The sequence below is a fragment of the Sceloporus undulatus genome, chromosome 4 (genome assembly GCF_019175285.1).
Source record: "Sceloporus undulatus isolate JIND9_A2432 ecotype Alabama chromosome 4, SceUnd_v1.1, whole genome shotgun sequence".
Classification (NCBI taxonomy): domain Eukaryota; kingdom Metazoa; phylum Chordata; class Lepidosauria; order Squamata; family Phrynosomatidae; genus Sceloporus; species Sceloporus undulatus.
The window spans coordinates 243,754,673-243,768,623 of NC_056525.1; the positions used below are offsets into that span (position 1 = coordinate 243,754,673).

The window sequence follows — 13,951 nt, forward strand, 5'->3', positions numbered from 1 at the left end:
TGTAAGAGTATTCATGCTGTGGCATTGACAGAATGGATATAAATACACCTATTAGCAGCCTCAACTGAATCTTTAAACAGCACTGTAGGAATAGCAGTATTCTAAAAATAGCTTGATAATGCTGCATTTGAGCACTTGGCCTCAGAAGCACTCTGTCACATACACTGGGTGAATTTCAATTTTTCCCTTCATGTAGTTCAAAACGAACATCTGTGGCACACGAGAGACAGGCAATGTGACATTCTCTGACCTCTCTTCTCTGTGTCTACCCTACAAATAGCAGTACAGCAATATAACTTTTTGTAAAGACTATAAGGCTGCACTGACTGGAATTTTAAATACTATGAGTCAAAATCAGAATCTTAAAATATTTTAAAAGACCTAATGAAAGTGCAGTGCTGTGTGTGATGGATAGGAGAGGCAACAATCCTTTTCTTCGCTTGTTCTTGCAGAGCTGAGGTGCCTATAGATTCAAAATAGTTTCAGCACCCTGCAGCTTATACACATAGACTGAATCTGCTTTTCAGTAAAAAGTGTTTTTTGTTGTATTTTTATGGGATGTGGTGGCTCAAGTGGTTAAGACGCTGATTCTGTTGATGGCAAGATCAGCAGGTTGGCAATTTGAGGCCTGGGTACCGCATGATGGGGTGAGCTCCCATCACTAGTCCTAGCTTCTGCCAACCTAGCAGTTTGAAAGCATGCAAATGCAAGTAAATAAATAGTTACCACTTTGGTGGGAAGGTAACAGTGTTCTGTGCAATCATGCTGACCACATGATCACAGAGTAGTCACTGACAGCAAAGAATGCAACTTACAGTGGGGCCTTCCTTTACATGGGGTACCATTCCAGATCCCTCTGCGTAAGGGGAATTCCATGTATGCTTGCGCCCCATTGAAAACAATGGAGTGTGTGCTCGTGGTGGCACACAGGCCACACATTTTATTGTCACGCAGCTTCAGCATAGCTTCAAGACGCATATAGTGCGCCCACATACGACGTGGGTGCGCTGTATTTTAGAATTGGCTGGAATCATCTTCCCTGTTCTATCTTTCTATTGACCACTTCTATCTTCTCTAGACTAAGTTTATATTATTTTTTCCATATCTAATCCATTATCAAGAGCCATCTTGGTGTACTTTATTTATTTCATTTCATTTCCATGCTGCCTTTCTCCCAGAAAGGGACCCAAGGGAGCTCACACATAAAACCTTACAAGAAAAGTTTAAAAACAATTAAAATCATCTAGCTAAAAACAATCCAGACCTTCAGAGTCCCGTGTGGCAGCTGCCATGTGGGATTCCAAAGGCACTGCTGCCCTCCAGGGTCCAGTGCAGTTGCTGGGCAAGCAGTAAAGCACCCTTTCTTGTTTGTCCAATTGCCGTACCAGTCCCTCTGGGTTTACAACCCCACAGGGTGACACTCCTCTGGAGTGTCACCCAGTGCAGTCCTCACCCCCCATGCTCCCCTAGTGATGCTACTGGCCTGCTGGCGAGAGGAAAGCTTAGCCTCCCACAGAAGGCCATTCCAGAGGGTGGGAGCAGCCATTGAGAAAGCTGGCTTATCATGTCTTCGCCAAGCAAGCCTGTGATGATAGCAGGACTACAAGAAAGCTTATGGAGGTATCAGAAGTCCCAGTCACGCAGCACTCCAAGAAAAACAACAGGAACACAGTCTCCCTCATCAATTTCCAAAGTAAATTATCCACCAAAGCGTCCAAACTTCTCTCATATGCTAGTCTGAAAGATTACATTATTTGATTGTAACCTCAATTGAAGGCCCAAAAGGCAGACCATGAGTCACAAAGCATGTGCATACCTTAAGAGTGTTCACTGTATTTATGTGTTAAGAATTTGGAATTTAAAAATAAATAAATAAATAAATAAATAAAAGGGTTGTTCTATGAAATTACCTGGAATATCATACACTAACTATTATATGAATAATACAGTACCGTTTCTTACTGACAAGTATGTTACTCTTAAATACTGTCAAATACATTTTTCATTTAAAATGACAAGTAAGATATTATTCAACTACAATATCAATTTAAGCAATAAGGATGAAAACTGTTACAGTCATTGTTTCTTTATTTCCAGGTATAGATAAACTCGGTAGATTTTACAATGCTCTTTCAAAATGTTCAGAATCAACTGCAGCTATCACCTTCTACATCCCAAATGTCTTATGCCAAAAACCTCAGTATTTGATCTACGCTTAACAAATTCCCAGAATTATATGAGTAAAATTTTATATCTCCAATTAGCTAGGTGAAAAAGAAAAGCTTTGTAGTTCAACAAATACAACTGTGTATATCCCCCTCACACATATAGCCTGTTCTATAATCGGGTTTGTACATCTCAAAATTTTCCTAATTGTTTTAGGAAGTGAATCACCACTATATTTTCTCCTTCAAAAATACAGGTTAGAAAAAGAATGAGTTCAGTAAAATATATCAAAGAATTGATAAAACTGATTCAATTAATTTGTTATCAAGGAGATGATCACATCAAGCATTTAGGAATCCAAATGTTCAAGCCAAAAGAATGACAGATTATTTTTAAAATATCCTGGCCATAAGAAACAAACATTCTTTTCAGAGTTTTTTGTGGGTTTTTCAGGCTATCTGGCCATGTTCTAGAAGAGTTTATTCCTGACATTTGTTTTCAGGGCCAAGTGGGCCTGCCTAAAAAAGTAACAGGCTCTGAGAGAAAGTAGTAAAAAGTAAAGGCATAGAAGAAGTAAATGATTAGGAGCAGAAAAAGTGAGCAATTTGTTGGCTGGAAGTGTGGAACACTTCCAACACTATGTGTGGAAGTGTGTGAACAGCCATGAAAAAACTCCAGCTGTGCTTAGATAATTAGGTTTTGCTTGCTGCAATAATTAATTTTATGATGAGGCAGAATTAAAATAACTGAATTCATGATTAATTCTCATAAGCAGTAGCTATGACTCTCTAGTGTTTAGAAGAGAATGCTTGGCTGATAACAGTGGCAAAATGCAGAATTCTCTGTTCTAAGCTCAGCTCAGTCCAGAAGCTCTTTGTACCTGTAGTAACTCTCACATGTTCCTATGGCTTTCACCTGTACAACAAATTTGTACACTAAGGACAGCTCCATCATAAATGGTGCACTTCCTGACCCTCCCAAGAATGAGAATGTTTACTGGCAAGTTGAAGTGCACAGTATACTGACAGTAGACCAACTGCTAACAGTCTATGATAATCCTGCCCACAAGTAAGCACAAAAAAATCCCACTGATAAAGTTACCAAGTACACTAGCACCTTAACAGCTAAACAACAGATATACAAAAATATCCAGCTCATTTTTCCCAAATCCTTTAAAAAATAATAATAATAATAAAGATGAGACTGGAATCTACATATCAATAAATGTGAGACTTAGATAATGAATTGTTAAATTCAAAATGTTTCAATTAAACAAGTTACTCAGACTTTACATCAGCACATCAAAGGTTCTCATACACACACACACACAAATTATATAAAATAATTATATATCTTTAACAATTTTAACAAGTATTTAAGAACAATAAAATGAACAATTAACTTATTCCCTCCCTTCCACCCCTTTTTGTTCTTTTTTCTTCCTTCACTCACTCAACCACTTTGTTGTGTAATCTCTTTCTTTCCTTCTTATCCTCTAATTTTGTATGCTACATTCTCTCTCTCTTACCATTTCCAGTTCCCATACCTGCTGCTGCACAATATATGTAACACTGGCCCCATTAAAAAGCTGCAGCACAACACTGGAGCAGGACCTTCAAGCAAAGATAGAGGGTGGGCTGCAGTAAGACCCACCTGAATGTATGCAGACACCAACTTGTGCATACCAGCTCCCAATTTGAAAAATACAGTTTTACATTATTAGCAAATCTATGCAAGAGTGGGAGGGGAGACAGACTGATAGAAGGAATGATTAATGGGTCTAGTAAATTTTAGATTTACCTAAATTTGGCATATGACAACACAAATTACTTTCTCTAGATTGCAGATGATAGGGGGAAAGTATGCTACAGTGAAAAAAAAAAATCTTACTGAATTAAAATACTTCCCCAGATGTACTGAACAGGGCACAAGTCTTGAATCAATGTACTAGGCATGGTCTTCCTAACACCAGCCCTCCTCTTTGGGCAAGAATCTTATTGCCAATCCCACATTCCTGACCCTGGACAAATGACCTTCACATAAAGTTCCAGTTTCTAGCTTGCAGTTTCTCTGTTACAAGTTTAATGCATTCATGAACAAGCTCTCCTGTTACTCAACCATACAGGTCCCAACTCTGAGTGGGGGGCAGGGGATCCACTGGTGTTTTGCAAGCCTTGTAAGATGAGCATACAGCAGAGTACCAACAAAGTAGTCCTCACTAATACAGAGAGGGGTTTTTTCAACCCTGGTTGTTGCATACCAAATATCATTTGCCGTTTTATGATTCAGCTACAATTCTTTCATGATAGAGGTTTTGAGGATGAAATGAATTTACATTCATGTGTCTTCAAATGCAATATTTGTTACCTCTCATAGCCTTAGGAGCCTCCAAATAAACACACACACACTCCAATACAGCATATTTAAAGAAGGCTACACAATTAACTATGATGATTCCGCTCACTTACCTTTACATGACTGAAGTCACCAACTTTATTTGCTTCTGGAGGATTAATAGCCTTATTCTCTACTCTGGGTTTTATCACTTGTCGAAAAGGACTGGAAACTGGAAGACCACTCACACTAATTCCATCTGAAAATTAAGGGATCGAGGAGAAAAAGACCAAAATTATTTTTTACTACTTTCAAGTTCTAAGGTAATTTCTAGAATGACATTATAAAGCAATGTTTTATTCAAATGCAGGTGAAGATTTTATGGGGAACAGGGAAGAACATTATTCCATCGGGACTGACATCAAAAATTATGTAGGTTTTTGGGAATCAAATATATATTGGAAGTGCTCCTGGATAAATGATCTTCACATAGAGTTGCTCTGTGTATTGCAATCCACAATTAAACCACGACTTGTAACTTTGGTTTGAAAGAAAAGCACAGAAGTCCAAGGCTATCTCATGGTCTGGAACAATATGGAAAAAAATCCTATGTTCTTGAAGCAATTTTAGAAATAATTGCAGAAGAATTGGGCTGATTTTTAAAGCAATTTAAATGTTATAGTAAATCTGACCAACAAATGTGACATTTGGTCTATACTGAATGAATATACATTTGCTAGAGTGAATGATCTGAAAAAAACAAAAACAGCATCAACATTTGTCAGATAAGAACCAATTATACCCTATGAGCACAGGTTTTATTAATGAGCTCAGTTAAATTTAAAGCATCACATAATGATGCCACATCAAGAAGCCATTAAAATGATTTGCATATAATCTTTCATTTATCATTCAAATTTCCACATTAGAGAAGTGACTAAAAGACTGACATTAGAAATTCAACCCTTCATCATACAGTATATACCAGTATACCATTAAATGGGTTATTTGAAATGTGTAACCTTCCCTGTGGAATCAGCTGAATGACTACTACTTTCTTCAAATGCTATCATTTCCAGTGAGATTTGTATTTCTACCAAATGGAGGAAAATCAAGATCATGTAGCCCTTAATGGCTCACTGACAAATGGAATAATTCATATCTCAGGGAAATAAAATATACGCATAGCTAATTAGTTCCTCATTATCGAAGGCAAGAGATTGATCTCTAGGTTCTAGCAATTATTTTCCATAGATTTACTGCGTCATTAATTATGTCTTTAAGCTGATTAAAATCAATGTAAATAAATGCCAGATATTTGAACTGTACCTGTGTAGGCCCTATACTAGTCAAGAAAAATTATCCGAGATTGGCAACTGTCTCCTTACTATCCTATGCTTTCCTTGGACTAATCTAGATATTAAATGATTTGTTTAAAAACATTTCCCAAACCAGTTTAAGAGACTTGGAGAATTAAACTTCATCTTGAAAAGTACCAGTGCCTCTTCCCTGCCCTTCCATTTATATGCCTCAAACAGCCAAGCAAAAAAAGAAGGGAGATTTGTTTTGCAGCTCTTGAACTACTAGTGGGAAAACAACCATATGTTTTTGAATTCAATACTGTTGCTCTACTTTCACTGTGGGAATAGCTCCCTGGTGAATCTAAAGCGCCTTCCACATCCCACATGTGGGAAAAGTGAGGGTACTTTATTTCACATGTGGTGGACATGCAAGAAGGTTAAGAAGTTTTGGTTTAAAGTACATGCAACAATCCAAGAAACTTTTACTCTCCAATTTAATTTGTCACCATAATTCTATCTATTAAACATGTTACCAGCAATAGATAAAAAGATAGAAAAAAATACTGGAGATATTTTTTTATATTTAGTTACAGCTGCAAGATTTGTGATTGCACAAAACTGGAAGAACAGCAAACCACTACAAATTGAAGATTGGATGTTAAAATTACAAGACTTGAGGGAAATGGACAGACTTACAAAGCTGATAAATAACATATCTGAAACTGACTTAAATGAAGAATGGTTTCCGATAACACAATTATGGGGAAAGGTATTTGAGATCAAGAAAGATGTTCTGCTATAAACTTGTAAAAAATCGGAATAGAAATTGAAACTCGAAATGGATGTTGACACATTTCTCTTTCTTTTTCTTCTCTTTTTTTTCCAACTGATGTTATGTATATGTACAGAAAGTTTAGTTTGTTCTAAAGATGATGATGTAACATAATGAAAATAAATAAATAAATAAATAAATAAAATTATAAAGCCCCTTCCAATAATATTTGATAAACAAAAAAAAATGCTATTTACTTTTATATAGGCAAGGTACATATCTCTAATAACATATATTGAGAAAAATGATCTACCTCACACACAGCTGTTATTGAGCAGTACGGCCAGCCCTGTTCTGTTCATGTGGACTGGGATGGGAGTTGCAGATCAACAACATCTGGAGGGCCACACTTTGCCTACTCCAATGTAGGATCAAAATATCACTAGCAAAACTCCAGCAAATGCAAAGGGCTTCACATTTTTGGCATTCTAACATATGTCAACATGCCAAGTTTGTATTATTTCATAATATTTTGATGTCAAAGAGGGCACAACATCTTCATTCTAACCACTGATTAACATGTTCTATAAAAGAAGAATATTTCTGGTGTACATTCACTCAGTGTATAAATCTATTAATACTTGATTTACATTAAATATTTAACCCTCCTTAATTAAAATAGTATGTTATTAAATCATTATTATTAGGCGTATTAATTTTACATTATTACATTTTGCATGAAATTGTGAGGCATCACTAAACTCACTACTGTAACGTATACATTATGTTCACAGAACTTCTTTTGTAATATCAGACTTGTAACATTTATGAGATATGGTGCAATATGTATCACTTTTCAATTATATTATGAGCAATCTTGAAAAATTAATCTGTGACTTTTTTGTATTCTCCCAAAATACATGAGTATGCTATTGTACAGAAGTAATTTCTTAATCATGTTTTGACAACACAAAATTTGATGATTCTCCAAAACTTTGCAGACCATCAACAAATCAACCAAAGCCCCCATCTTTCACCAAAACAGTTAAGGAATGAGTGGCACATTATTTCAGATTAAGCAACAAGGCAAAGTTCAGTGAGATGTGTCTCTATGCATATGGACCCCTGGAATTTCTAAAGATTCATGTTGCCTCAGTGATGATGATTTTATGTCTTTCTCCCAGAATGGCAACCAGACTACAGTGGTACCCCGGGATATGAAATACCCACGTTACGAAATTTCCGGGTTACGAAAAAAATCCATTGAAAATAATTGTTCCGGGTTACGAAGGTTATTTCGGGTTACGAAAAATTTTTTGGTGCTTTTCGGCGCTTTTTCGCACGAAATCACGGCTTTTCCCCATTAGCGCCTATGGCATTTCGGCTTGCGAAGGCTTTTCGGGTTACGAAAGCAGCGGCGGAACGAATTAATTTCGTAACCCGAGGGAGCACTGTACTTGGTTTGTGACTGGCTCCATTACAGTAACATTGCTACCTTTTCATAAAGGGTCTCAAGATAATTCTTTCTTTAATCTTAAAGCTCTGAAATAGCTTCTACTGAGCCAGAAAGCAATCCTTGTTCAAATAAAAGCATAGGTCTTCATATTGAAAGAGGATCCAAAACTCACCATCATTAAGTTCTTGCAGGAGGTTTTCTTGACAGGAGAAATCCAGCTTTACTTTAATGTACACAGTAAATACAGCTGTATTTCCTGGTTTCAGAGGAAACTGAGAGAGTGTGTCTTCTAGATTCCAGCTCAGAAAGTCACCAAAAAGCTTTCCTGTATTAAAAATAATGCACAGCAGTTATAAGCAGAGACACACCATTCAATATATCAGAACATGCAAGAAAACAAATGCATCCAACATAGCTCTTCCAATTATTTTATCTGTGTAGGTAGGAGAAAAAATGAATTTATATATCATGCTTCGAGATGCAATCCTGTTGAGAACCAATGAAGAAACAGGTTCCACCAGTGCAACTCCCTAAGATGGTGGATACAAGTGGGGAGAGAAAGCATCCCAGGGGCACCACTGTAGACTTGTTGTGGTGCTAGGAATTGCTGGCATAAGGAAATCTCCTAATGCAAGCCTACTAGAAGCACATGCAAAAGCACAAATTGCAGCTAAGTTAGCATAAAGTCCTTTCAGGATCTTGGCCTCAATGTTTAACTGCAATACTAAAAGAATAACAAAGTAATGTCTGTAAACTACATAAACTTGTTGAAAAAGACAAGTTAGCACAAGGATATAAAATCCGTGGTTTGAGGTTTTATACTGTCTTGTAAATATGATTAACATGTAATCTGAACTCCATACAATAGATTTAGGGCACATATAGTCAATGAATATGTCAGTTGCCAATTTGACAGTAATTCTCATTTGACACAATGCCTTACAAAGGAGATTAATCTCTCCAAAACCTAACTGAATAGTAAGGCACAAAGAATTATATATTTCCAAACATTTTGTGTGTGCTTAAATATGGGTTACTCCTTTTAAATATCACCTAATTACCAAAGATAGTATGGAATTTAACAAAAATAATATTGTAGATGTTACAATTTGTACATTAAAAGAGCACTTAACAGAATAACAAAGTAACGAGTAATAAACAAGCAACAAACAAACTAGCAGGTAATAAACAGGTAAGTAACCAAGCAGCAAACAAACAAGCCTAATTTAAAATAGAGGTGAGCTATTTGAGGCATATCTGTAAATTAATCCCTGCCAGGGACACTTCCCCCCAGCAAAATGTTAAGGCTGAAGTGGAGTTTGGGTTTTGTTTCTGTTTTACTTTTTTAAAGGGTGTGCACTTTGTTCATTGCCTTACTTGAAACAAACAGCAGTTAAAAATTCCTTCTGCTGCAAGATTGATGCACTACATTGAAAGGTGACATCTGTTCACAGACCAAAACAAAACAAAACAAGGTTTGCAGAAACTCATTTTGCATCACCATGAGAGTTACAAAACCCTCAGGATTCTTTTTAGTATCCTGTGTTATGTTGTGATTTTATTATGGTTCTAATTGTCTAAGATTTCATCTGCACTGCAGAAATAATCTAGTTTCACACCACCTTAACTGCCATGGCACAATGCTATGAAATTCTGGGAATTGTAGTTTGTTGTGGTCGCAGAGCACAGCAGAAGAACCTCCTGACAGTAAGAACTGTTCCAACAGTGGAACATACTCCCTCGGAATGTGGTGATGTCTCCTCCTCTGGAGGTTTTTAACCAGAGACTAGATAACCATCGGTGAGGGTTGTTTTGATTTTGTATTCCTGCATGGCCAGGGGTTTAGGTTGGATTGGCCCTTGAGGTATCTTTCAACACTATGATTGTATGATTTCTTTGCAGATGTTAATTCATACTTTTTCAATGCTAATTTTCAATGCAGAGATCCTAATACACAATTCCAGTCTGTTTATCATAGAATTTCTTATATTTAGTTCTTGCTGTTATTGTTGTTGTTACTATTACATTACTATGAAAAAAACATGTCTGTATGTTCTGGGTTTCTGTTTCCTCCCTCTCACTTTTATCTGTATGGTAGGAAACGGAATAGCATGGCATACAAAGTAGAGTATTATTGGACTGGAGGGAGCACTTGTAATGTTTTTAATATTGCCAGAGCATCAAGAAAACTACAGCAGCAAGAAAGAAAGAAAGAAAGAAAGCCACCTTTTGTGTTGACCATCTTTGATGTGACTTCCAGCTTCTCCAAAGGCTCAGTTCCAATATTTTCCAGTTTAATTATAAGCTGCTGTGTCTCGCCATTATAGAGCTGAACAGAAACACTGGTGGTGATTTCATCTCCCGAGGAAGGCTGTAATGTGTGAGCAGACCTTTAAAAATAGTGGAAATAAATAAATGAATAAAAAAGGCATATGATATTTTATAAAACTCATTGTCTAATTTTATGTATGCATTTGATATTTTAATTATTACATGTTTATCCTGCTCTTCTTACAAAGAGGAAAGGGTAATTCTTCTTTCCACCTACCTCATTTTACCTTCACAACCATCTTGTGATTTACATTAGGCTGAGAATGAGTAATTACCGTATATACTCAACTATAAGTCAACCTCATATATAAGTAAAGGGCAAGTTTTGAGGCCAAAATTATGGATTTTGATATGACCCGTGGATAAGTCAAGGGTAAAACTTAGGCACATATAATGAAGGATGTAAAGGACGAAGTAATGGAAAACAATTCCAAAGAACTTATAAATTCCAGCAGGCATAACTATAAGTGCATATACTAAAGGCTGGATGAGTAGAAGGGGTCAGTGCTTCTAGGGCAGATTAAACTCTTTCCTTTCATCGTATGTGTGTGTGTGTGTGCACAAGTCGACTAAGGTTTTTGGGGCAGTTTTTAACCAAAATTTCTAGACTTATACATGAGTATATGCAAAGCCATCCAATGAGGGTAATGGCAGTGTGGAGATGTGAACGCAAGTCTCCTTAGCATGATCTTAACCAGTATACTATGCCGCACAAACTTGCTTATCCTATCCTTTACCTCCTGCCCTTCAGCACCTGGATGAAGCGTGGTAATCTGAAGGGGGGAAACAGCTGATATGAAGAACTGCACTTTGAATTCCTAAGTAGGAACCAACACAAGATAACATGCTGGACTTGGAGAATTTCAGCATCTACAACTCTAATTGCAATGCATGCCAAAGAAAGGAGAAGCTGAAGTGTTTTTGCCCTTAATGACAGATAATGTATTGATCCCCAATATTAATATTAATCCTTGGTTAAAACAGGATAAAATTCTGGGCTTATTCAATGACTCTCTCTTATACCAGTCTAATGTTCAGGTTCATCTAACATTAAGATGACACTTTTCTTAAGCTGCCAAACAAAACAAAAAATCTGGAGTGCATTTAAGTTATAAAAACACAGTGAGCAAAAGGACTAGGCAACCTTTTTATTATTCCAGAAAATATGATATATTGTCCATAGCAGTTATGATTGTTCATATTACTTTAATCTATTTGTGGAATTTGAAATATTTTGTCAGTGTAGGAAGCAAGAGATTTCCCAATTCTTAAAACACAGTTTTAAAGTGGTTAATTTAAAGTCGTCTTTAGCCCAGGATTCAATTCTTATTAAAGAAACATATGCTAAGCATAAAACAAAGAGCAGAGTTACTGTTAAATATTGAAGAAAAAAGGAAATGGTGAAGAATTCAAACACAAAAGAGAAAGAGAGGGTAAGAGCATGTGCAAGCGGGCAGCCATTATGGAGTTTTGTTTTGTTTTTTGTTATCTTTAAACAATTAATAGATCAAGAAATCGTATTTTATTAAATTTGTCAAAGAAGTTATTAATTCATTCAAAGATTTCATTGTAATTGTTCAATTAACTGTTAAATTGTTCAATTATTATTCAATTAACTTTTAAATTACCTGTTAATTAACTTTCAAGGTCACAAAAATTAATCTTAAACACAACCTAAGTACAGAAAAATCTTCACAAACAACCTATGGTCCATTTTCCCAATGAAAATTTATTTGGAGCAAACTTTCCACCGAATCAAATAAACGTAACTGCCATTAACTGGGACTGCATCAGAGAAATGACACGCTATTTCCTCTTACTTCCAGGAGGAAATCATTATTTTCCACACCCCTGGAGGGAATCTTCAGTATTACTCCTTCTCTAAAATATCCAAAACACTGTACGTTTGCTTTAATACTTTCAAAAATGAGAGAGTGTGTGTCATAGAATCATAAATCATAGAATCGTAGAGTTGGAAGAGACCACTAGGGCCATCCAGTCCAACCCCCTGCCATGCAGGAAATCCAGATCAAAGCATCCCTGACAAATGGCCATCCACCCTGTTTAAAGACCTCTAAGGAAGGAGACTCACACCCTCCGAGGGAGTGCATTCCACTGTCGAACAGCCCTTACTGTCAGGAAGTTCCTCCTAATGTTCAGGTGGAATCTCTTTTCCTGCAGCGTGCATCCATTGTTCCGGGTCCTGTTCTCTGGAGCAGCAGAAAACAAGCTTGCTCCCTCCTCATTGGACATCCCTTCAAATATTTAAACAGGGCTACATATCACTCTTAACCTTCTTTTCTCCAGGCTAAACAATCCCCAACTCCCTAAGGCGTTCCTCATAGGGGCATGGTTTCCAGCACCTTCACCATTTTGGTCGCCCTCCTTTGGACACGCCTCCAGTTCAATGTCCTCTGATTTGGCGCCCAGAACTGGACACAATATTCTAGGTGGGGCCTGACAAGAGCAGAATACAGTGGCACTATTACTTCTCTTGATCTAGACACTATACTTCTATTGATGCAGCCTAAAATAGCACTGGCCTTTTAGCTGGCCGCATCACACTGTTCACTCATGTTCAACTTGTGGTCTACTTGGACCCTAGATCCCTTTCACACATAGTTTCATTCAGCCAGTCTCATCCATCCTATATCTGTGCATTTTATTTTTCCGCCCTAAGTGCAATACCTTACATTTCTCCGTGTTGATTTCATTTTGTTAGCTTTGGCCCAGCTTTCTAGTCTATCAGGTCATTTGAATGTTGATCTGTCCTCTGGAGTATTAGCTATTCCTCCTAATTTGGTGTCATCTGCAAATGTATAGGTATGCTCCCAATTCTGTCATCCAGGTCATTGATAAAGATGTTGAATAGCACGGGGCCCAGGACAGAGCCCGTGGGACCCATGGTCACTTCTCTCCAGGAGGAAAAGGAGCCATTGTTGAGCACCCTTTGGGTTCGGCCGGTCAACCAATTACAGATCCATGTAACAGTTACTTTGTCTAGCCCACATTTTACAAGCTGTTTGTGAGAATGTCATGGGGAACCTTGTCAAAGGCCTTACTGAAATCAAGATATACTATATCCACAGCATTCCCTTCATCTACCAAGCTGGTAATTTTATCAAAGAAATAGATCAGATTTGTCTGCATGACTTGTTTCTCTGAAACCCATGTTGACTTTTTGTGATTATGGCATTGCCCTCTAGATGTTCCAGACTCTCTGTTTAATGATCTGCTCCAAAATCTTTCCTAGTACTGATGTCAGACTAACTGGACGATATTGTTGGGATCCTCTTTTTCCCCTTTTTGAAGATGGGGACAACCTTTGCCCTCCGCCAGTCTGCTGGGATCTCTCCTGTTTTCCAGGAGTTTTCAAAGATTATTGCCAATGGCTCCGATATTACATTTGCCAGTTCTTTTAATACCTTGGATGGAGTTCATCTGGTCCCGGAGACTTAAAATCATTTAGATTAACAAGGTGTTCCTCTACTATATCTTTACTTATTCTGTGTTGAAATCCCCTATTCTGTCCTCTGCTCCATTATCTTCAGGTTGAGCACCCTTTGCCTTTCTGAGAAGACTGAGGCAAAG

The 13,951-nt window shown here is 37.2% G+C and overlaps 1 protein-coding gene across 3 annotated transcripts in view; it reads right to left on the bottom strand.

Moving 5' to 3' along the window:
- The window catches only part of TRAPPC9 (trafficking protein particle complex subunit 9), a 368,614-nt gene that overhangs the window by 292,572 nt on the left and 62,091 nt on the right, over positions 1-13,951 (bottom strand). For all 3 annotated transcript variants that reach the window (XM_042464513.1, XM_042464512.1, XM_042464514.1), the window contains exons 15-17: positions 10,256-10,419; positions 8,202-8,354; positions 4,635-4,759 (exon numbers count right to left, since the gene is read on the bottom strand). In XM_042464513.1, coding sequence (XP_042320447.1) covers positions 4,635-4,759; positions 8,202-8,354; positions 10,256-10,419 — 442 coding nt within the window. The remainder of the gene's footprint in view (positions 1-4,634; positions 4,760-8,201; positions 8,355-10,255; positions 10,420-13,951) is intronic.